Raw genomic sequence first — 24,035 nt, forward strand, 5'->3', positions numbered from 1 at the left:
AGAAAAATGTGGCAAGTGAAATCCTCAGCTCTATCCATGGCTTCAAAAGACCTTCAAATATACAAAGATCCACTTGAGAGTTATACATAATGTATATTTCTAATATTTTGTATATTTTATTATTGTGTAACTAAATTCCTTATTTTCTTGATGGATAATAAATTGGAAAAAATTGTCGAAAATAATTTAAATTTTCACTTATTCGCTGTGAATAATTCAATTTATTGATTATTTTTTAATAGTCTCATCTTTAATAAATACTTGCTCGGTTGCTCCCAACATACTCTGTGGGCTAGAGGAGGGGTGGAGATATGGTGGTTCAGGTCATTGGGTATGCTAAGAGATAAAACATAACAAAGCTTGAATTATTTTCAAGGGTAAGATTATACACGGTATGAGTAAAAACTGAAAAGATTGATTATTTTCGATAATTTTTCCTAATAAATATTCAAAAGTAAATTAAATAATAAAATTGTTTACGTAAAATTAAATGATATGTTTAAGGGATATGATGATGATGCGTTTGTTTCTCTTTCTTGTTTGTGGGTGTGATTGATTAGAAACTAAAATTGATTTCCATTAAAGGGGGACAAGAGTAATGGTGACGGCACGAAAGGAAATGGAGCAAAATTTTAGAAATGAAAGCAATGCCATTTTTAATCATGCTTTACTCTTTGACCTTTGTTAGTTGACATGGAAGTTAGCTCCAATCTTTTTTTATTTTTTATTTTTTTTTACTTTTTACTTCATTAGGAAATACGTCTAAGAAGATAGTACGTTTTAAATGCTAAACACTCCACATCAATAATTATACATATAACTTGTTATAAACTTGAGTTTAGGACTCGTGTGTGTGGGCATTTGCAAAGGCCGGACCGAATCTATGCGTCGTTAATGCTGTCAACTGAAAACACTCAAATTGTGTATATAATTATATATCTAAAAGACATTAATATATATTTGTTAAGTTAGTATGAATTTTGATATGTGTCAATATTAACCCAAGTTGAACCCATATTATGCACTTTTTTATAATATTATCAACATTGTTTAATTTTAATTTACCACTAGGCATTTGGGTATAATAATAAGACTTAGTATGGAGAGTAGTTGTGACTTGTGAATAACTATGGGTTGCAAATGACTTCAAATAGAGGCATTGGGGTTTTGGTCCAATAACAAAAGTCGACTCGGCTTCAGTCTAGGGGAGGAACAATGCTAAGTCGGCATTTTTTTTTGTTTAGCAAAAGTGTCTGACCACTAAAAAGTCAACTCGATTTGAGGCTATGTCTCGAAAATTAAGTTGGCTCTATTTTGCAGTTAAATTTACTCAATATAAATATTGGTGGTATGAATATTTAAATACCCTGATACATAGAATTGGACTTAGTCCTTATTTGTATTAAGAACATCATTACTTAAGATATTCCTTCTAAGTTTAAATCTCCTTATCCTCTATTCTCCAACTCCAAAATCTCCATTTAAAGTTAAGTTGGCTCTGTTTTGCGGTTAGATTTACTTAATATAGATATTGGTGGTATGAATCTTTAAAGAAAATTTCACATGGTAGCATCGAACTTTCATGAAATGCCAGTGGTAGCACTTATGTAAGATTTTTCTACATGGTGGCATCCTATTTATGCCTTATCTAACTGCTATAGCATTTATCAATTTTCATTTAATTTACCATTTTGACATTCCTACTCTTATTAAGTGTTGGTTTTGTCTTTATAATTTGGCTTAAACCATTTTTATGCTTTCAAATGTTTAATTCACCATTTTGACATTTAAATCATTATTCAATTCATCATAACTCTCAAATGTTATAACAATTTTGTTTTCATTCAAATTGTTGTCTTTATAATTTACCCTAGTTACGTATGTATTAGTGCTTGAAATGCACCTTTTCTCAAAAATGTCAACAATTTGAATGAAAACAAAATTGTTACAATATTTGAGAGCGTTGATAAACGATGAATCAAACATTTAAAAGCATAAAAATGGTTTAGTCAAATTATAAAGACAACAACCAACACAAACGTCAAAATGGTGAATTAAATAGAAATTGACAAGAATTTAACGAAAAATGCTACAGTAGTTAGATAAGGCATAAAATAGATGCTACCATGTGGAAAAATCTTACAAAATATTACCACTGGCGTTTCATGAAAGTTCGATACTGGAATTTCCCAATCTTTAATTATACCCTATACATAGAATTGTACTATAATATATAATTCCATCTATAGTCAATTTTTTGATTTTTTTTTTCAACAAAATTTCATTTTAACACGTATCTTGTTTCTAGAGGTGTTTAATGGACCAGATAAGGACCGAGCTAGGCTTAAGAAAATATGGGCCAAATTGGATAAGAACCCTTTAAATTTAATATGCGCTTTAAATGGGTCGGACTTTGAAAGCCCGGCACAGATCAATCCGGCCCATTTTTACTACTAAAAATTATTTTACTCGCCATTTAACAATTTATAACAATTAACTTATTACTTATAATAATTAAACTGAAAAAAATATTAATAATCTCATTGACATCGTCATTTATAATATTTAAATTATATGCATTAATTATGCTATTTACAAAGGTAATTTTCGACTCTTATTGAACCCTTTTATAGCCTGCTTCAATTTTAATTATAATAAAACCCGTTTTTAGCCCGCCTCCCTTCTAAAAACGGGTCAAATAAGGGCTCAAAATGGAAGCCCGGCCATTGAACACCCCTACTTGTATCTTTGCGTAGACTCGTGGAGTTAACAACACCAAGACTCGTATCACACATTTGATTAGATATTTGGATTGACTTTCCAATAATACATAATGACTATTGTGCTTCTTTATTTCATTTGATAATGAATCCCACTTCCCATATAAGATGTCTTTCATGTAGAAACTTATTTGAAATTTTAAGGTGAGGATTAGAGAATTTACCAATGTAACTAGCTTGTTGAGGAAGGGTTGTAACATTTCTGAACAATGAGACTAGATATGAGTCATTTGGAGAGAAGTTCGAGAAATGCTAGCCACTAGCCAGCCTGCATAACAAACAAACCTACTTGAGGAATTTAGCCTTTTGGATTTACTATTTGTGACTTAATTGGTTAAGTTTGGCTAACTAATACAACTAAAGAGTTATATAGCTATTATGGCAAACATACCCTATAACGTAACACTAGCTCAATGAATTGTTGAGGACTATCTGACCGCTTTGTGTGCAAACATATTTTCCTGGTCGGAGAAGGTATAATTTATTGATATAGATGACATTCGAGTGTGTAACGGCTGAATTGTGGATGGGAGGTGGGGGTCCTATGCTAGGTGGAAGAACCGCCAAAAACAAATTCGGGTCCACGGATTTGGGTTGGGTTCAGAATCAATTGTCATCCCTAGTCCCATTGACGGCTTGATCAAGACGCTACTGAGTGTTAGTTTTGGTGTCACGCGAAATCGAAATAAAAAAAAACTAAATAGAATCTTCAGCTTCGATTTCTATTCTTTGAGCCTAATAAGAGTCTTATTGATCATAAATTGAAAGTTGGGTTTTGACATCTTGTAGTTAACCAAATTTAACCCAAAATTCCTAATTTAGTGGCTCAAATATGTTCAGCTTACTTTTGCTTGAGAGTTAGATGACGGTCTTTTTGGAAAAATATGTGGTATTTACTCCAGGCTATTTTCTTATTAACGTAAGTTTATCGGCATTTTTTATGTAGATAAATTATAGAGGAATAAGATGCAGTACAATAAGAATTATTAGAATCATCTCATATAAAGAACAGTTGTACCTTAAACTATTTTATCGTCAATCTAATAAGTAATATTTTGATTATTTTGTAATGTTAGTATAATAATGACAATCAAATGTTATATTCCCTTTAACCTTAATGGCACAACAAAATTTCATATTATAGTCACCCAAACAATGAAATTTCGCCCAAAATGTTTTATACTTGTAGTGCATATTTCGGTCACATTTCTCCAATTTAAGTCTATATATTCGAGATTCTGCCTTCATATCACTTGCTTAACAATAACATTGACCCATTCTACTTTTGACCACTATTATAATGTCACTATTAACTAACAACATTCACAGCAAAACTTCTCTCTCAACATCTCTTTAAATTTAAATGAACTTTTAAAATTAATGTCTCATGTCTCATATATATATATATATATATATATATATATATATATATATATATATATATATATATATATTCCTTTTTAAATGTTATTCTCAAAATGAATATTCACGAAAATTAAGAAATATTAATTTTTTTGATTGAAGTAATGAGGAAATAGATAGTGAAAATATTTTATATTATTTTTAATTGTAAGTCAAGAACATGTGGGGACTATGATAATATAAGCTAAATCTTCTGACTCTCGCTTTACAATTGTCCGGAGGCTGGAGACGATATATTACTCATTAATTTTCCTAATACATAATCAATTTTCTCCATCACATTAATAATATTTGTTCTTCCTGCCCCTCGTAGTTAACACATTATTGTTATTGAATCACATTAAATTTTTGTGTGAGTTCTATTATTAATACGTTTATTTCTTTTTGCATTTGTTTTCGTTATAACAAACAACATGAATAAAATAAAATTAAAATTCGTAAAGATAAATATGATTGTTTGCGAATTGAATATTTTACAGACCTCAAAAATAGACTATTGAAATTTTTAATAATATAAGGGCAATTTAATTTGGTCCAATATATATAAAATTAGAGTTAAATATGACGAAAAATATGAGATAAAAATAAAAATAATTTTTATGGAACCACAAATGTATCTACCGAAAACGAGAAACATGATTTAGAAATGGAGGGAGTACTTCTAGAAGATCACAACTTGTCTGCAAATTGCAATTCAATTGAAAATATAACTTAATTAGAGCTTTTAAAACTAAGAGAAATAAAATATTTAATGTTGATCAAAATCCCAATTTAGAGGTTTTAATTATATGATTTGACCAAGCTTAATTAGCCTGCTATACACTTGGAATATGGTAAAGTGATGATATTCACATCTTTAAAGCTTCTTTTGAATGAGTCATACTACAGCATGAGGATCAAGAATATGAAAAAGAAGATGATATCCACTTTTTTATTTTTGGTTATTAATGGCTTTTAATAAAAGCTGGTCAACAATGTCATACAAAAAGAATACAGCATCGAGATAAAAGAAATGAGAGTGATTGGTGACTTTTAATCATAAATTGAGTAGATTAACGAAGAAGTATAAAGACGAAGAAAAATTGAGCGTAATGACTAGTAGGTGTATATTGTAGCCGGTTAAAATATCATAAAGGGTGTTGTCAATAAAAAATATACAAAAATTAAATTATGTAAAAATAATCAATAATAGGAATTATTAACAACAGATTGATAATAGGTGGGATTATTCATGAAAATTTTTTTCTAAAAATTAAATACATATTGTCAAAATATATATAGTCAAAAACTCAAATTATTTAGACCTAAAGTGTTATACTCAATTTATTAGTGTGCATTCAGGCCAATGGTATTAGTCGATTTCGGATTAAATATTTCAAGTCGTTTTAAAATTGAATATTGTGTCCTACTAATTGGTTTCACATATAATTATAAATTTATTTTTAAATTGAGTGAAATCCAATCTGATTAAATTTATATAATCGAAATTCTTAAATATGTTTGGAATACTCTACGAATATGTCATAAGAGTCGAATAACCAACTGTCTTGGACATGTCGTACTGCACACCCTTTAGGTTGACTCAACCAACTAACTGTGTTCAACCTGGAGACAAAACGACGTGTTGACAATTTCATTCCAACATAGTCATCCCATTCTTTGCCTTATTTTTCAAACCTACTCATCCACTTATTAATTAATTTGAATACTTAGCTTGCATGCTTAACTAGGCTCACTACAAATAAGTATTGATTACCAATTAAGTTCGACCACATATTGTGATACTACAAGTATTTAATTATGGACACTTGTTTGTGTTGGAACATAGTATTTGGGTATATCTCTCTATTATTAGACCTATCAAAATTTGATCTTATTCAATATTGACTTAGAATCTGATTGAAATTTAATAGGTTATAATCTAAAAAATTTGAGCCGTAATTTAAAAATGACTTAATTTAAAAATACCAAGAAATAAATGGATTATACCCAACTGTTTTGACTTGTTTTCTTAATTATTTTCATCATTTTTGTTCCACGTTATCATTTTTAGTCGGATTACACTATGTTTTAAGTCAATTTTTGTATTAATCATTATTTTTTATTATAGCCTTAAAATCGGTGTATTGATCCTTTCTATATAGTTCTAGTATTTTTTTAAAAATTAATTTTTGAAGAGGTGGTGAAAAATATTTAAAATTAAATACAGCATTCTAATTTTTTTTCAAATCATCATATTTGTTAATTAAACGTGCCTAAACTTAGTGATTATAGCTCTTATTTGAATTTTTGAACTCTTTTTCAAACTTTATTTTGGAACAGGTAAAATTTATAAAAAAAAATTACTTTATGATCTTAAATTAATTTGTCTGAACTACTGGTACTGTTATACAAAGAATTATTTTAATTCAATCCAACTCTATTTGGTTTTAGTTCCGATCAGCTCATCATTTTTAGACTTTGTTTAGTTTAGCACAAAATAATAATATTTAATAAATTAAATTCTGACAACTATAAAATTACAAAATTTGACAAATGAAAATATATCCTAAAATATTAAAATCAAGTCTTATCTTTGTTGTCGCAAGTATTATTTTTCGTTAGGTAAGCTCCTGATGCAATTCACAACTTTTCTTCAACCAACCCTAACTATAATAATAAAAAATAAATAAACTATTAAAACAATAAATTAAACTAGATAAATTATAAATATATAGGTCGAAAAAAAACACATGCCCTTCAAGACTCATACAATAATCAACATTGTTTGGAAACCAAAAGGCAAACACGCCCTCTACAAAAGTGACTTTGAATATTTTTCATGTATTCTTATATTATTCCAATTTATTGTTACACTTAAATCAAAATTGTCAGAATTTTTTAATCAAGCTATATTCAATATACCAAAACAAAAAAAATTGTACCTTTAATATTTCAAATTAATTGATAAATAATAGAACCATTTTGACCAAGTTGTATACAACCAACCTAACAAATTTTTTAGTTGGCCTTTTAACACCAAATGAAGTACACAAAGGAAAATTCAAAGTCCACCCTTCAATCCACATCATTTAACACGCTTCTACAAGTATTTATAAGTTCATGCATACAATCTTCTAAAATAAGACCTTTTCCAACTAAACTCCACAATCACATAATACACACCAATGGCTCGTCCATTTCCCTCTCTTTCTACACAAAACCTCCATAATTCCCTACCTTTATCCGTGGGTATTTTCTTATCGATTTTCGCCCTCGTAGCGCTTTGTGCAAAAGGTAGTTCAAAATCTCGTACAAAATCTCCGACGAGTAAGTTCGATAACGACCTTTATGCGCAAGAAGGCCCTAAAAACAACATTGCTTCACCAATGCATTACAAGACGCCGCCTAGATCGCCATTGGCAACTCCTAAGAAATTGTTGGCAAATATTACCAATATAAAATCTCATATAGTGCAAACTCAAAATGACAGAAGCAATAATTTTAAATTAGAACATGGAAACCATAATTTGGTTGTTAATGAAGAAAAAGATGGGTTTGGTGAAGGTGGATTATGGCAGAAAAATATTCTTATGGGAGAAAAATGTCAACCTCTAGAATTTTCTGGAGTTATTTATTATGATAATTATGGAAATAAAGTTTCTCAAATTCCAAGATCTCCAAGAGCTAGTGCAGTTAGTTTACAAGGGAGTATGTTGTAATTTCCTGTATCAAGTCATTCAAGCTCTGATCATTGCTAGATTGAGTTATTAAAATCAGGTTTTTTTAAAAAAAAAAATTGATTTTTTTGGGTTTTGTTTGTACAAATTGTTAATTTCATTGTAATTTTGTCAAAGATTGATGTTAGATGATGAGGTGAATTTTAGAAATCAAAAATGTTGTATCTAGATTATATTATGATGACTTTTGTTTGGTAGTTTTTAGTAAAAAATTGATTTAGTCTTTTTTTTTTTGGAAGTTAAAAATATTATGAAGATCCAAAAATCAAAAAACATCCTAAAAACACCCAAAAGGGCTACAAAGAAGACAATTTTTTATTGTACTCATTTTAACTATTTTTTGCCTTTAGACATTTTGTGAAGCCGAAGTCATCAACGAATTCATTCTTAAAAACTCAAAAATAATCATGTTGAGTTTTATTATGCTAGTTTTATACTCTTTAATGCTTTATCTAGTTAGTTTTTAGAGTTAGGAGTTTAATGGCACATCAATAATGTGCTATTAAACTCGTAACACTAAAAAGCTAACTACTTACATGTCTTTGTAAATATGGGTCATACATGTTAAATAATAATGTGTGGATCGTCATTAGTATAGCCAATAATATAGTGGTTTATTAAAGATTAAATAGGCTTAAAGGCAATAATGTCATAAAAATAATATTGTGTAGATACCATAATAATATCTTTACTTTTGGTGATCGGGACAAATTAGAGATATTATGCTAAAGTATTTAATAAGCGGTCATGGCCCCACCACGTGTTTATAAATATAGCCCATTAAGTTATAATGGGGTTGTGACCCATTAGACTTAAAAGCTCTTAGTACTATATATACCCATCATTATAGTACTAAGAGGGTGATTGAAAAGTATCAAGTTATTTTTCACAAAAGAAAAATACAGTGGTGGAAGTTACAACAAAGAAACCCTAAAGCAGTAATACCCTCAGGGCTTCCGCGTACAACCTTATGGATTCACAAGGTATGTTTCTATGATCTGCAGTTTAATTACTTTACGGATTTACATGTGGTTTTGGGAATTAAAGTGATAAATATCCAATACTACTCACAAATAATACGGTAAAGCATTAAAATATGACCTATGGAAGGTAATTAAGAATCTAATGATTTGCAACGACCCAGAAGCTTGGGTCATGAATGAGGAAAGACTAGCCCTAAATGGTGCGTTTAAACCTTCTTGATAGTTTTTGAAGGTCAATCTTGCATGATGAAGTGGTTTGGGAAGGGCAAGAAGCCTAAAATCTATTTGAAACCCCTTTGTAACTCCATCCTAGAAGTTAAACTTAAAGCAATTGTGTCAATTTTTTGAATGTTTTTCCAATTTGTGCTTGATTGTGAGTTTGTATTGAATGTTTAGTTAGTGACAACGGCAAAAAACCATGGCTCTTAGTCAAGATAACAAACTTTTAGTCATTAAAATAGATATAATAGAGGCGACCATCAAATTTGTTCATGAATAACCCTAATTGCTTGTTTATCTTACAATGTTGCTTAATTTTCTTGTGAGTTAGGCTCAAAACCCTTAATTTAGGTAATTAAGCATTTATTTATTTAATTTGAGTTTATTATTTTGAAATAATGAGTTACTTGAAAACTGAATACATGAAGCTTATAATTTCGGTTTTTTGTTTTGTTTTTTCGATTTTAAAAAGCCTATATTGAATTCAAATTGAAAAAAAAATTGTCCAAACCAAACCAAATAGAAAAAATAGCCAAACCAAATTACTAACTCGATTTGATTCAAGTTGATTTTCGAATTTTCGCCTAGTTCCTTACACCCCTGGGAGGCCCCTTTGTTTGTTTCCTTCCTTGGCCCTAGCTTCATCGACAATGCACCCAAACCCTAATACATTTCCTTCACTTTCCTTATTGATGTATGCTATGAAAAAAGCTATAAAGTGATCAAAATCATCTTCAAACATGAGAGATTTAGTTATTACTCTAAAACATCAGCAAAGTCATGGCTTTTAGATCACTGCCATATACAACTACAAGCCTGGCACATTTACCATTGGCCCAAAAGAAATGTTATTGCTTTTGATTATTTGATCATGGGTCAAACCAAAACTCTTGAGTTTGAGTTTGGGTGATTGCATCTGGTTAGAGTTTGTTATTTGTCATTTACCAAAATATTGAACTATAGTTTGTTTTCAATTCATCTTCTTAATTTTATTTATATATGCTATCTTAATTTGTTTCATATCGCTTGTTCAATTATCGTCTGGATATAATTTGCCTATAAGAATCCACTAAATCTATATTTTATTTCTCCCTCTTATATATTAAAACATATAATAATTTTGTTAAATGGCATGACTCTACCCATAATATCCTACTGAAATGCTTATTTTCTCACGTTTTCCGGTTGTTGTGCAAACCTCATGTGAAGTAATCTCAAGGGGATAAAAGAGTATTTCTTAAACGCCAAATTTTAAATCACTACATTCACTTGCCTAAAGGTGAAAGTGTTAATATGTTTGTAAAGAGAATGTTTTCTATGTCTCACTCAATCTGTCTCATTTGTTATTTTAACTTGTTTTATTCGATTTAAAACATTTTCTTATTTAAAAATGAAAGTTTTTCAATTTTATTTATAGTTTTCAATATGAAGTAAGAATTACAAGCAAGGTAGTGTGAAAATTAATTCATCTTGTAGAAAATAAGAAATATACCCTTAAAAATACAGAATAAAAGAAAAAATATTTAGCCACTAAACTAATCCAAAAATCTCAAATACACCCCTTTCTTTGAAAAACACTTCATTTTCATATACAAGTTCAGGAGAAGGAAGTGTTACTCGAATACTTTTCTCCGTTTCAATTTACTTGCAACGTTTGTTTTTTTACGTAGTTCAATGCACTAATTCAATCCTTAATATCTCTAATTATAATATAATAAAAAATTATAAAAATTTGATATTAATAATCTTTGCATTAAGAGGAATCAAACAAGATCTCACTTGACTATGTTTTAATCCATAGATAAAAAAACTAATCACAAATTAAGAGTGATGAATGAATAGTGCCATTTTTCTAATGTTACAACTAATTTGAAATGAAGAAAGTATAAGAAATCTAAAAAGAAACATGGTTAAATTACTTAAATAGCATAGCAACACTAACTAGTTGTGTTGATTTCAGTCCATAAATTGATTTCAAGTTAAGTGTTTTATATCGATTCAAAATAAAATGTATATCTATATTAATTTTATATATAATTGTAAATTAATTTTTAAAGTCAAATTAAATCAACTTAAAATTCAACCCAATATATCAAAGGCAAAGCCATAGCAACTTCACACAAAAATTTTGATGTACACCAACCAACATATTCTGATACTATCAAACAAAATAATTATTAGTCAGATAATAAAACTGCAGCCGATAAAGATGGCGGATAATAGAGAAGATCATAAGGAGCCCAGAGACTATCCAATGGACATGGCCGATTCGAGTCGATTCTCAACCATGGCTTCCCTTTTCCACTCCAATGCAACAAACTAACTGGTCCAGGATGCAAATCTCTACACAATCCTCTTATATTATCTCCACCTAATCCATGTTGATTCCATCTATGTTCAACTCTCTCTACTTCACCTCCAAAAACCAGTAAAAATGGCGGCAATGAACCTAGTTGATAAATACGGTGTTGTTTTTGCAACTTCATCCAACTCTCTAATTTTAAAGTATACTCACCCTTTCTCCATTTATTCACATCGATTACCATCACACCAGTGTTGAAATAACACGGTGCTCTTTCTCGGTTGAGAAAAGTTTCTGAAAGTTCTAGAGTGTTCCAGAATTTATGAGTAAAATAACTGGTGAAATTAGCATGACAATATTCTGGAGCTCCAAGAACGTGAATTCCAAGATCAATATTCCATAGATTAGAAACATCATCAACAACAATAAGGTCTGAATCGAAGTAAATCACGCGATTGACATGGCGTGGGAGAAGGTCAGCAAGGTAGATGCGGGCGTAATTGAGGGGTTGATCGAGTGCGCGGCGAATAGAGGTTGAGATTTTGTTGTGGACAAGAAGAGGGTTGAAATGGAGAAGAGAGATTGTTAAATAAGGAAAGGTAGAAGTGATTGTATGATTAAGGTGTTGGAAATTAGTGGAAGAAGTGAGGAAATGGAAAGAAAGATTTTCTGGGCAGGAAGAATGGCGAAGAACAGAGAATACAGCTGCTATGGAACCTCGAAGGTAGGTAGTGTCGAGAGTCATAGCAATGTGGATTGTTGATGATGGTGTACCGGGAATGGCGCAGTTTTCGCCATTGCGGAATGCTGGAGCTTCACGGTATTGCGGAATATCCCCGGCGACGGTGACGGTGACGGTGATGGTGAAGATTGTGAAGAAGAGTGATGATGGCATTTTGGTAGTTTGAGAGAAGGGAAGATGAGGAATGATTCAAATTTTTTCTTATTTGTTAATTATTGTGAATTTGTATTTTTTTTTTGTTTATTTATTTTTCGTTTTAACGAGGGGTTAGGGATAATCGTTATTAATAAATATTAACCACTAAGCACTAATGACCTGTTTGATAATCGGTACTAATAAATACTAAAAATAATAATAATAAATTAGTGTAATTTTAATAGAAATATTTCTTGGTAAATTTAAAATAATATTTATTATTTTCTAATAATTTTATTTTCTTCCCAACATTCATTGTATTTCTCAACCACGATGATGACTTTGGGTCAACAATAAAGAAATTAAACCCAAAGTTTAAACGGAGAAGTGACAATTTTGAGCGGGTCTTTGAAGCAAACATTATAAATGGAAGAGCTTGATGTGGAGAAACAGACGAAATTTTCTACCCTACGCAACACTCATTCCATACTTGAACTCTCAAGTTAAATCGTACAAGCATTAACTGCATTATCCTTGTTATTTATCTAAAGGCCTGTTTTTTAATGGATAATAAGTGGTGAGAATAGTAATAAAAAATTAATGTAGTTTTAATAGGATTATTTGTTGACAAAATAGATGATTATGCTTAATTTCCTTCAATAATCTTTTTTTTTTTTTATAAAATTTATTTCAATACATTACCGCTTAAGCATGTGGTATTAGGGGGTAAACAAAATTCTTATTTCATAATCAAACTTACATTACCATGAAAATGACATAATAAACATCATCAATATATACACTACAAATCATTCTCATTACCACAACTAATATCGTTAACCTATAGACCGTAAATTCTATAATTTGACGAAAAGTTCTAAATGCAAAAGCAGCAATTTAGATGTATACATCAATATGCTGATGGATAAAATAAATTTTCTAATTTTTATTATGCTTACTTGAAATTCTATAATTTTAGTATAGGACTCGCATTAATATAATTACGTTAAAGGAATCAATTCAACCACAAGCTTAAGTTGATGAATGAAACTCCAGGATATGTTATATATTTTAACACACCCCTTTACACGAGAGCCCTTTAGACTAGAAATGTAGATGCAATACAGGTCGTCTTGTCACGTTAAATAGGGATGGTTGAGATTTGATCCTATAAACTCTTATCACTTTGACTTCTAATACCATATTAAAGAACTAACTCAACCAAAAATTTAAACTGATGGTAAAACGTGCAATATATTATATACTCGAACACAATACTATTCAACCAAAGTTAACTAATATACATAAATATAAATCACATGACCTTAATTGACTTAATGTGTCAAAATTCGGTCAAACATTTGGTGAAATAACTAATTAACAACTAGTATAATACAACAAATATACGACTAAAACATTTTCTGTAACATCGCTGAATTTTCGACTCTTTAGGCGGGAGAAAATTTGGGTGTTACATTAAAATAAAATAAATAAAATAATAATAAACTGTAAAATATCAGCGGAAATTTCGACAACATCTACCCTAAAACTGTGCGCCTTTTTAGAAAAAAACAAAAGTTATTAGAATCTAATAAAGTAAAGGCATCAACGGCCTATCAAGACTATATCACGGCAGAATGATTCATCGCCAGCTTTTCATGTCAAGCATGGATCGTGGTTGTAAACGCTTGAGTTTCAAATGACAAAACATTTAAACTAAAACATACAAACCAGAAAATTATGCAGCGGAAATAAACTTATACAAATGGAGGTCGCATGCCTCTCATTACATATACAACCCAGCAAAACATAAAACTTTGGGGTTAAAACCCATTAAAACATTATTATAAACATAAGTTGCGTGCTCAATCCCCCATATGCAATACACGAGAGACTCCATAACCTGTTTAAGTCTATCTATGATCTTCCTGCTGCTCAACGTAAGACGGAATATCAAACGTGTCATCACAGGGCCATCATCGAAAGAGCCATTTTAAACAAATCAAACATGTACACGTCAGAAACGTACTAACATCATATTATAGTAACTTAGTAAGACATAATTAGTATCAATAGAGTGTGTCATAATATAAGGGTGATTCCACAAACACTCCAGGTGCTAATCATAACCACTAAACATCAATACCTACTTCTTATTGTCATTTCCATCTTTTTCACTTCTTTTCGACTTCATAACTTCTCAGTATCACTTGAACCAAGAGCTTAACCACTTTTAAATATATATCTATATATGTGACTGGAGGCCACCATATTGGGGTTTGCAAGACCCACATGGCAACACCTCAACCAAGGGCGGTGACGGGCCATACCGGCGCCCTATGGTAAAGCATGATCACACCCCCGTACAGCGACCATATACAGATGGTCTTACCTCCGGGAACTAAACCCACTGGGGTACCCAACCAGTGGAGCCACAATACCTAAACGTATGTGACTAGAGGCCACCATATTGGGATTTGCAAGACCCACATGGCAACACCTCAACCAAGGGCGGTGACGGGCCATACCGGCGCCCAATGGTAAAGCATGATCACTCCCTTGTACAGCGACCATATACAGATGGTCTTACCTTCGGGAACTAAACCCACTGGGGTACCCTATCCAGTGGAGTCACAATAACCGAACAAGTCTCATGTGAATCTCATCAATAAGGGACTCATTCCCATTACAACCAACAACTTTCTTGCTCCATCACTAAGGACTCATTCCCGTTCAAACTAACGTAAGTCAAACTCATAAATAAGGGAGTCATTCCCATTCAAACTAGCAATAATCAATCTCATCAATAAGGAAACCATTCACTATTCAAACTAACAATAATCAATATCATTAATAAAGAACTCGCTCCCTTTCAAACAAACAACAACCAATCTCAATAACAAGAGAATCGTTCTCATTCTAAATCATTATTAGCATTTGGCATACTAATACCATTCTCTATCAGTAAACTTGAAAATCATGTAATCAATAACTTCGATATTTCATTCGACGATAATTCATAGTGTACAACATATGTTTTAAAACAATTCAATATCGATAAATATACAATGCAAGATGCATGTAAGAGTTAATTACTGCGTGTACGTATCTGTAAGCGTCACTGCACGATCAAAAAGTCACAAAAATCACCCAACTAAGGTTCTACTTTCCTCTAATTGAACTGGAAACCTATATATGTTTAAAGTAGAATTAATAAGCCTACTTTTCTCCATTTAAGAGAGACTAAAAGCTAAAACAAACTATTATTCACTTATTAAAAGTAACTTCCAATTATTCTAATACGCACTTAATCAATTCACGTTACTCAATCTATACTTGCTCACAATTTATGACATTAACTCAACAATTAAATAAGCCTTCACATTCACTAGACCAACAATCGAATAAGCTTTCACAAAAAAGTATACGTTATAGTCATTTCTCTAAACCAACAAGACTTGAGTTATAAAACTACATCACCATGTAATGCCATAAACTACTAACATGTACTCGTGTCACGAACATTAATAGTAACTTATAATTTGGCTACAATTATACCGTTTACAACAACGGACGAATCAACCATGTCAAGCATCCCTAACATGCCAATAATCACTCTAATAATTACGATTATACCACAATTAACTTGCAATAATACTTAATAATATAAAAAATATCCACCATCATCTTTATAAAGCAAGTGACAATTCACAACCACTTATAGTGACTAATAATCTTAACCATTTATAAATACTATTATCACCATTCGCAACATAATTACATATTCAAAGCTTATATAATTCTATTTAATTTACTAAACATTTTCAACCCAAAAGTAGTACCATCATTATCTTTTTCATTTATACTTCCAACCCTAATTAATAATTATACTCAAATCATCAATCAAAATCTTACCCATAATAAGATTTAATGAAAATAACACCAAATCAACATCACAGTCATAAACTTCATAAAACTTTAAATTGAAAACAAGAAGAATCAAATGGGAGAAGAAGAGATGGCTTACAAAGTTAAAACTAGTAAAAATGGCGAAGAAGAGGATAAGGCTGTGGTGGTGGTGAACCAGGGCCGTGTGCGATGGTGGAGGAACCACCACGCGACTGCTGTCCTACTGGCAGCACACCCACAAGTAGCCGGCTGTTTTTGGAGGAGAGAAGGCGCGTAGCCTGCTTGCTGCTGCTTGGGGCTGCTCGCGGAGGAGGGGAGGGCGGCTGCCGGTTCTTCTGGTGGCTGTCGTGGGGGAGGGAAAACGCAGCCGGATTGGTGGAGGAAGTCACGGCTGCTGCTGCTGCTGGCTGTGGTGGTGAGGGAGAGAGGAGAAGTAAAGGTGGGGAGGTTAGGGATGACGGCTATCAACAAGGGTTTCAAGCCCTTTTATTATTATTATTATTATTATTATTATTATTATTATTATTCCCCTTTATTTATTAATTTATTTTCTAAATACCCTTTATTGAAATGTCCAACTAAGAAGGCTCACTTATGTGTGCGCACAAGTTCTAATAAATACAATAGTTTCGATTCGAACCTCTTTATTTTTAGTAATCGTAATTGTATTTTTAATATAAATATATGTTAATATTTAAATTCGTATATGAAAGAAATTTATTAAAACTACTTCAAAATAAATTTAATATAATTATAAAATCCCCAAAAGTTATTAAAATATTAATTAATGACGTCAGAAAATTTCGGGGTGTTATATTTTCGGCAAATAGTAGTGTTAGCTATGTGTAAAACTTTTTCTGTCTCATTCAATTTGCATCAATTTTCATTTTAGACTGTTTTACTCATTTTAAATCATTTTATTATGTGGAAATTGAAACACACCAAATTCTTTTAGGAAAATTGGCTAAAATTAATCCCAACTATCACCCGTTGGCCAAAATTAATCCCCACTATTGATTATTTTTTAATAATCCAACTATTAACTTAATTTGTTCAAAACATCCCCCCAGAAAACCGGTTGTAGCAGATTAAACAGGTTTGATTTTTTTTTTCCTTTTTTTTATTTAATCCTCAAACATAACCCGTAAGTAATCAGTTGAACGCGAAGAACAAGTTGTTGGTGTTGAAGAAAATCAATTGAAGGTGTGGAAGTGGAAGGCGCTGCTCAATTTCGGTTCATTAATGGTAATGGTGATTTCCTTTTACTAATTTTGTAGCGTTTTCCTTATTGTTTTTGTAATCTGTTGCTTTTGTATTGTATTAGTTGTTGATTTTTCCCTTTTAATTCCGTTCAGGCTGGTCTTTTTGACAAATTTTACTACAAAATTTTGGTTTGGGGGTAAATTCAAATGGACAAACAATGGTTTAGATTATGTTGTGGTGAAGGTTGTACCATAGAAATTGATGCAGACCTAATTTCTTGGTTTGATTGAGATGATTTAGTAGTGAGTAAGGTTGGGGTTGATTATGAACATTCTTTGTTTTTTATGAACCCAGCTTGTATGCAATTTGAGGTGGATTTCAAAAGGGTAAATAGTGATGAAAGTGTAATGAAAATGACAAGGCTCGGTGTTAAATTTAGGGCAGTAGCTGTGTACATACTTAAGGTAGATGATGATGCAGAGTTGGAAAGTGACTTAACTACAAGGGTATCAAAGTTAAGTTTCAAAAGGGCAGGTAAAAGCAACGTCAAATATAAGAAACAAATTGAGGCATGTGGTCCCCAAAACAGCTGCCTAGATTCCTTTAATACACAGAACCCCAAACCTTTGTCCACTTTTATCCCAAACCCTAGACTTCATAGTCCCCCACTTAATTCCATAGGCCATCAAGATAACCTTTTGTTAGAGGGTAATCAAGAGTCTACGGTTGAGGATAGTCAAGAATCTAAGAGTCAAGCATCTAAAGTCGGGGTTAGTGAAGTTTATGATGGTGATGGGAGTGAACAGTTTGAGGATGCACTTAGTGAAGGCTTGGATGAGCAAGATGTAAGTGAGTCAAGTGATGGGGTGGGTGATAGTGACAGTGAGGATAAAAACTATTGTGTAAGTGCTGAGCTAGAAGAAAGTGAACAGGAGAGTTATACAGATAGTGAAGGGGTGGGTGAACATGAACAGCCTGAACAATTGGGTGATGCTGTAATAGCTTTAAATTTGATCAGGGATAATGTTTCAGATTATGATGAAAGTGATGAAGAAGAGGCACAAGTTGTGAATGAGCACACTGACTGGAAAAAATTCACATGGCGTGTAGGTGCTAACTTTCCAAACCCAAATGCTTTTAAGAATGCAGTTACACAGTACGCACTAGCACAAGGTATGAGTTTAAAAATAGCTGTGAGTGATAAGAAAAGGCGGAATAGGCTAGGTGTTGTATGTGTTTCGGGTTGTCCTTTTAGGATTTATGCATCTTGGGACAGAAAACTAGCTGAGTATACAGTGAATTCTGTGAAGAATAAACATACTTGTCAGAGAAACATGGAGGGAAATAGTAGACTGAAATCTAAATGGGTGGCTGAGCAAAAGATTGAAGTGTTCAAGAAAAGACCACACATCCTTTTCAATGAGATAATTGACATGGTAAAGAGCAATTACAGTATTATGTGTAGCAGGGAATTTGCATACCATGCCAAATACAATGCTCATAAGAAGCTCTATGGTTCAATGAAAGACCATTATAATAAGGTGATGAATTACTTGTGCATTGATGGGTGTTTCATCAAGATTTTCCTAGGGGGTATGCTATTATTAGTTATTGGAAGGGACCCAAATGAACAGATGTTTCTTGTAGCATGGGCCGCAGTAGGGGGGAGAACAATGAATCTTGGGAATGGTTTTTATCGGAGTTGAAGAAGGGTTTACCCCCAACCAATGGTGAAGGATGGACTATAATTTCTGATGAGCATCAGGTAATTATAATTTTTTTCTAATTTCATTGTGCAATTGGTGAATTTAGTTTTATGCAATGACTTTGTTTACTTGGCAGAGCATACTAAGGGCAGTTAATCTAGAGTTTCCAAAAGCTGAGCACAGGCACTGTGCAAGGCATATATATGCCAATTGGAACAAGCAATTCAAGGGAGTCGATGAGTTGAAGATGTTGTTTTGGAGATGTGCCAAGGCCTACAATCAGCCTGACTTCTATAATGCCACCAAGGACATGGACGAGGTAAGTCATGACGCAGTAGATGGATTCAAAAAAGCTAATCCAAATGTGTTTTGTAGAGCATATGTGAAATGGGATAGCATGTGTGATGTAATTGTTAGCAATATGGTTGAAACATTCAACAATTATATCATGAATGCTAGGTCAAAGCATCTTATAAACATGTTAGAAGAAATTAGGTCATTAATGATGAAAAGACTTGTGACAAAGAAGGAACAGGCTGCTAAGTGGGATGGTATCCTTTGTCCTAAAGTGCAAGAGATGTTAGATAAAGAGAAAGAGGACTAAGTGTTCAGTGATGCCTGCATCTACTACCAAATTCCAAGTATCTAATCATTTTGATACTTTGGAAGTTGATATTGAAAAAAGAGTGCACTTGTGGAAAATGAAAGTTAAAGGGTATACCTTGTTGTCGTGTTGTGGCTGCTTTGTTTTATTTACATAAGGAAGTTGAGTTATACGTTGATAAATGTTACACTGTAGAGTCTTATTTACTTGCGTATAACGGTAGCATTAATCCCTTAACTGGAGAGAGGCACTGGCCTCAGCTCAACTTTCCAATGGACCTCCCACCAATTAAAATAGGCCCAGATAGACCTAGAAAATGTAGGTTTAAATCACCCCATGAAGACCCCAAATATCCTAGCAGGCTAACCAAACACGGGGTCCAAATGACTTGTACCCTATGCAAAAGCATAACTCACAACAAGAGGAAATGCCCTGAGAAGGGTAAGGTACAAGAGGTGCCTCCACAACCCAAAAAACAAAAAGGAAGACCTAAAAAAAATTGCTACTACTCCCTTGGAAACACTAACACAACAACCTTCACATTACTTGGTGTCTGCCCAACCTTCAGCAATTGGTAGAGGTGGTAAAACAATAAGGGCGGGTCAGGGGGTTAGGGGTGTTGTTCGAAGGAGTGGAAGAAGTTCAAGTTCATCTGCAACCACAGGCCAGGTAATTTGCAATGCTAAATAGTCAGTTTCTATGTTGTTTTGACTTGCTTCCTTTTCTTGTTAGGGACCGAACACAAGATCAAGGTTAACGTTGAAGATTTGCAGTACTCAAGAATCAACTTCATTAGTATTGAAGGACAATTAATATGATTGAATCCAAGCACTATAGTGATTTTAATTTTATAGTTAACTATGATTGTAAGGGTAGCTAGTATGTATGAGTCCATGAACTATTATTGTAATTTTGTATGAATCCATGATTTTTATAGCATTGAACTACTATGTATGAATCCAAGAACATGATGACTACCAGATTTCGTCTGCACTTATTTGGTGTTCACTAATATGTATGAATCCAAGAACATATCAGTTGGTTTGCACTGATTTGTTGTGCTGATATTAGTTGGTCTGCACTGAATCCAAGAACATATCAGTTGGTCTGCACTGATTTGGTGTTCACTGATGTATGAATTCAAGAACATATCAGTTGTCTGCACTGATTTGGTGTTCACTGATAAGAATGAATCCAAGAACATGATGACTACCAGAGTGTACTGATATGTTGTTGTGCTGATTAGTTGCTGTGCTGTGCAATTTGTTGTTGTGCTGTACTGATTTGTAATCAACTGATATGTAAACATGAATACCAGATTAGTTGTTGATATGAACATGAACAAAGCTGTGATGATTCTTAATACAAAGTAGTCTTTGGTTCTTAATACTAGTTGCAATTTAGTACATTGCCTCCAATTACATTGAATGTTAGTACATTGCTAAGTAAGAAGAAATATAATCACAAAACATATGAACCATGAGAACACAACCATAATTCCTAAGGCCTTCACTGTGCCATTGAGCTTTGCATTTTCAACTTTAAGTGATGTAACAACCTCTTTCATAGTCCTCTTCTTATTCTTTAGTTTTTGAATTTTCTCATCTAACGCTCCAATTTCAACATCTAATTGTTCATGCTTCTCGATCTCGTTAGTGGATTTGTCAACATCATCTTCCCACTTAAAAAACTTACAATTAGTATCCTATCACAACCATACAAAGATTAAATCAGATTTGTTTTATTTTGGGTGAAAAAATGAAATTGAAAATTTTTCAAGAAATTGGAGCACTTACAGGCCAATTAGCACAACCATAGAATTTGTTTTCCGGTCTAGTACCTGTTTTGGCAACCCTCAGTTGCGCAGGAAGACCATGGTAGCATTTCAAGCTTCCTCCAAAAAGTTCACCCCTAGATTTAGGATTAGGGTTTGAAAATATAGAAGAACAAGCTGAATTCATTACTTTTGGGGTATCAATACCATAGGTTGCAGGAATTTGAAGATTAATGGGGATTTTTTAAGGGTTCATCAATGGAGAAGGGTATTAATGGGGACTAATGGGGAAGAAGAAGAAGGAGGGGGATTAATAGATGAAGGAGATGGATTATTATTGAAGTTAATAGAAAAAGGAAAATAAAAAAATTCGAATCTGTATAACCTACAACAGCCGGTTTGCTGGGAGGGGGGATGTTTTGAACAAATTAAGTTAATAGTTGGGATTATTAAAAAATAATCGATAGTGGAGATTATTTTTGGCTAACGGGTAATAGTTGGGATTAATTTCAGCCAATTTTTCATTCTTTTAATCTCATCCAAACATTAAAACTTTATATTATCAACATTCATACAATTCATTCCTTTTTTATTTAATATCACACTTTCACAATTTCTCATACTTCACTTAAAAATACTTTTGTTTTTGACTCAATTTCATTAGGAGAGAGGAATATATTTTAACTATTATCACACTGATTTTCTCTTTGACTTAATCACACATTTCAATATCTCTTTATTTATTATCAAATATTTATTTTTTCTTTAGAACACTTATTTTTTATATTAATTCAAATAGACAAAATGATAATACAATTCCTCCCAACTATATCTATTTCTTTGTGACATCTCCCCTTCACGGATAATATATATTCAATGCTCTTTTGCTACAATTTTAAACTCTATTTATTATTAAATTGAATCATTTAAAATTTATAACCGTAAAGTTTGGGTCACTATAAATTATAATCACAAAATTTAATATTTACAAGTTACAGCTACAATAATACAAAAAGTGAGCATTGTGAGTTTGTGACCATATAACCGGAATTCGATTACCAATAAATTTATTGTGACCATATTTACAAGTTGTAGTCGCGATAACTCAAAAAATGAGTTAAAAGGATAGAATTGGAAACGGCAAACCATAAATTGATGATTGGGATAATATTAATTAGAAGATTTTGTCTATTTTTAGAAAGCTTTTATGACCTTAGTTTGTATGTTTATGATTATTTATGAATATTTTTTGATGAATTATGAATGTTTATGCATTTTCACCCTATGGTCCTATTCACATTATAGGGTTGCAATTTCAGTGTTTAACATCAATCAATTATTATGCTCTTATTATTATTTTTTTTGTTATTCCGTTTAATATTGGCCTATATCCTAGTAATAATTAGTGAGAAAAGGTTAATGATTCATCTCTTGGCAATTGCTTAAAGATTTTAAAGTAGATTACAAATTGGTAAATCAATGTTCAAATGGGTTAAAAACTTTTGTTTCAGAAATAATAAAATAAAAAGCTAATGTATATCAGCCGTTCTTGGCTGTGATGGTTTTAATATAAGACGGATAGCGCAAGAGGATCAATTATAGTTTTTCTCAATATGCGCTCAGCTTGATCTATTTAAGGTCATAACTCATAATTGATACCTTAAAGGTTAAAAATGATTTTTTTGATAAGCTATAATTGATCATTGATGATCACTTTAAGGTCCGAATTGATCATTTTTATATCAAAATTGAAATTTTTTATAACAAAGCAACCATGAACTCTTGACCATTTCCAAGAGCATTCATTGAATAAATTGGCAAACATAACTCGAGATCAACACTTTCTCCGCCTTCACATTAAGGGTAAATAAACACTACTCATACAACTTTATTTCCAAGCCCATTATGAACAGAAACTATTTAGGTAAGCGCATCTCATCAGTACCAATGTTATATATTGATGATTAAAGAGTAGAAGTACTCTTATGTTCCATTAGATTCATCATATTGCATTGAATAAGATTGCTTGTATTGTGCAATGTTTTAACACTTTTATTGATAGTGTTATTGACCATTCATTTGTTGTTTGAAATTCATCCATAAAATAATAGAATAATACCATTTTATTACCCCCGTTCTGAAATTGTGAAAACTAAACCATTTTTAGGTAGAAATTGATCTGTTAACGTCAAAATTAATCACTTTTAGGTCAAAATTAAATTTTTTTTAACTGATCTTTTTAATATTTACTTTAAATTGAAATTGATTCATTTAAAGACAAAATTGATAACTTTAATATCAAAATTAATATGACCGCAACCTCAATGACACGCGACCCACCAGGCCACCATGAAGTAGCAATTATATGCATCCTTTATCCTATTTGATACCTCAATAAGGAATGTTTTTGGGAATTAAGAAAAGTAGAATTTTAGATATATTATTTTATTGAATAATAATGTCAATCGAGAAAATATTATAAAAATATAAAATAAAGTTAGTAAAAAAAAATATATAAAATAAACTTAAAAAATATT

The 24,035-nt window shown here is 31.8% G+C and overlaps 3 protein-coding genes and 1 long non-coding RNA gene across 4 annotated transcripts; 2 read left to right on the forward strand and 2 right to left on the reverse strand.

Annotated features, from left to right (window-relative positions):
* Window positions 1-7,369: 7,369 nt before the first annotated feature.
* On the forward strand, window positions 7,370-7,903 carry LOC130808529 (uncharacterized). Its single transcript, XM_057673993.1, has one exon. The coding sequence runs from the start codon at window positions 7,370-7,372 to the stop codon at window positions 7,901-7,903; it is 534 nt and encodes a 177-aa protein (XP_057529976.1).
* Window positions 7,904-11,088: 3,185 nt separating this feature from the next.
* LOC130807448 (probable galacturonosyltransferase-like 3) lies at window positions 11,089-12,545 on the reverse strand. Its single transcript, XM_057672655.1, has one exon. It carries the CDS (start codon window positions 12,318-12,320, stop codon window positions 11,301-11,303), a length of 1,020 nt encoding a protein of 339 aa, XP_057528638.1. The 5' UTR covers window positions 12,321-12,545; the 3' UTR covers window positions 11,089-11,300.
* Window positions 12,546-13,927: 1,382 nt separating this feature from the next.
* Window positions 13,928-16,843, reverse strand: LOC130807449 (uncharacterized). Its single transcript, XR_009040580.1, has 2 exons — window positions 16,330-16,843; window positions 13,928-14,233 (listed from the first exon to the last, which is right to left on the reverse strand). It is a non-coding gene; the product is annotated as an uncharacterized LOC130807449 (long non-coding RNA).
* A 798-nt stretch (window positions 16,844-17,641) lies between these two features.
* Window positions 17,642-19,785, forward strand: LOC130807447 (uncharacterized). Its single transcript, XM_057672654.1, has 2 exons — window positions 17,642-19,179; window positions 19,257-19,785. The coding sequence occupies exon 1, from the start codon at window positions 17,759-17,761 to the stop codon at window positions 19,118-19,120; it is 1,362 nt and encodes a 453-aa protein (XP_057528637.1). The 5' UTR covers window positions 17,642-17,758; the 3' UTR covers window positions 19,121-19,179; window positions 19,257-19,785.
* Window positions 19,786-24,035: the final 4,250 nt, after the last annotated feature.

This window comes from Amaranthus tricolor, chromosome 3 (assembly GCF_026212465.1).
Source record: "Amaranthus tricolor cultivar Red isolate AtriRed21 chromosome 3, ASM2621246v1, whole genome shotgun sequence".
Lineage (NCBI taxonomy): Eukaryota > Viridiplantae > Streptophyta > Magnoliopsida > Caryophyllales > Amaranthaceae > Amaranthus > Amaranthus tricolor.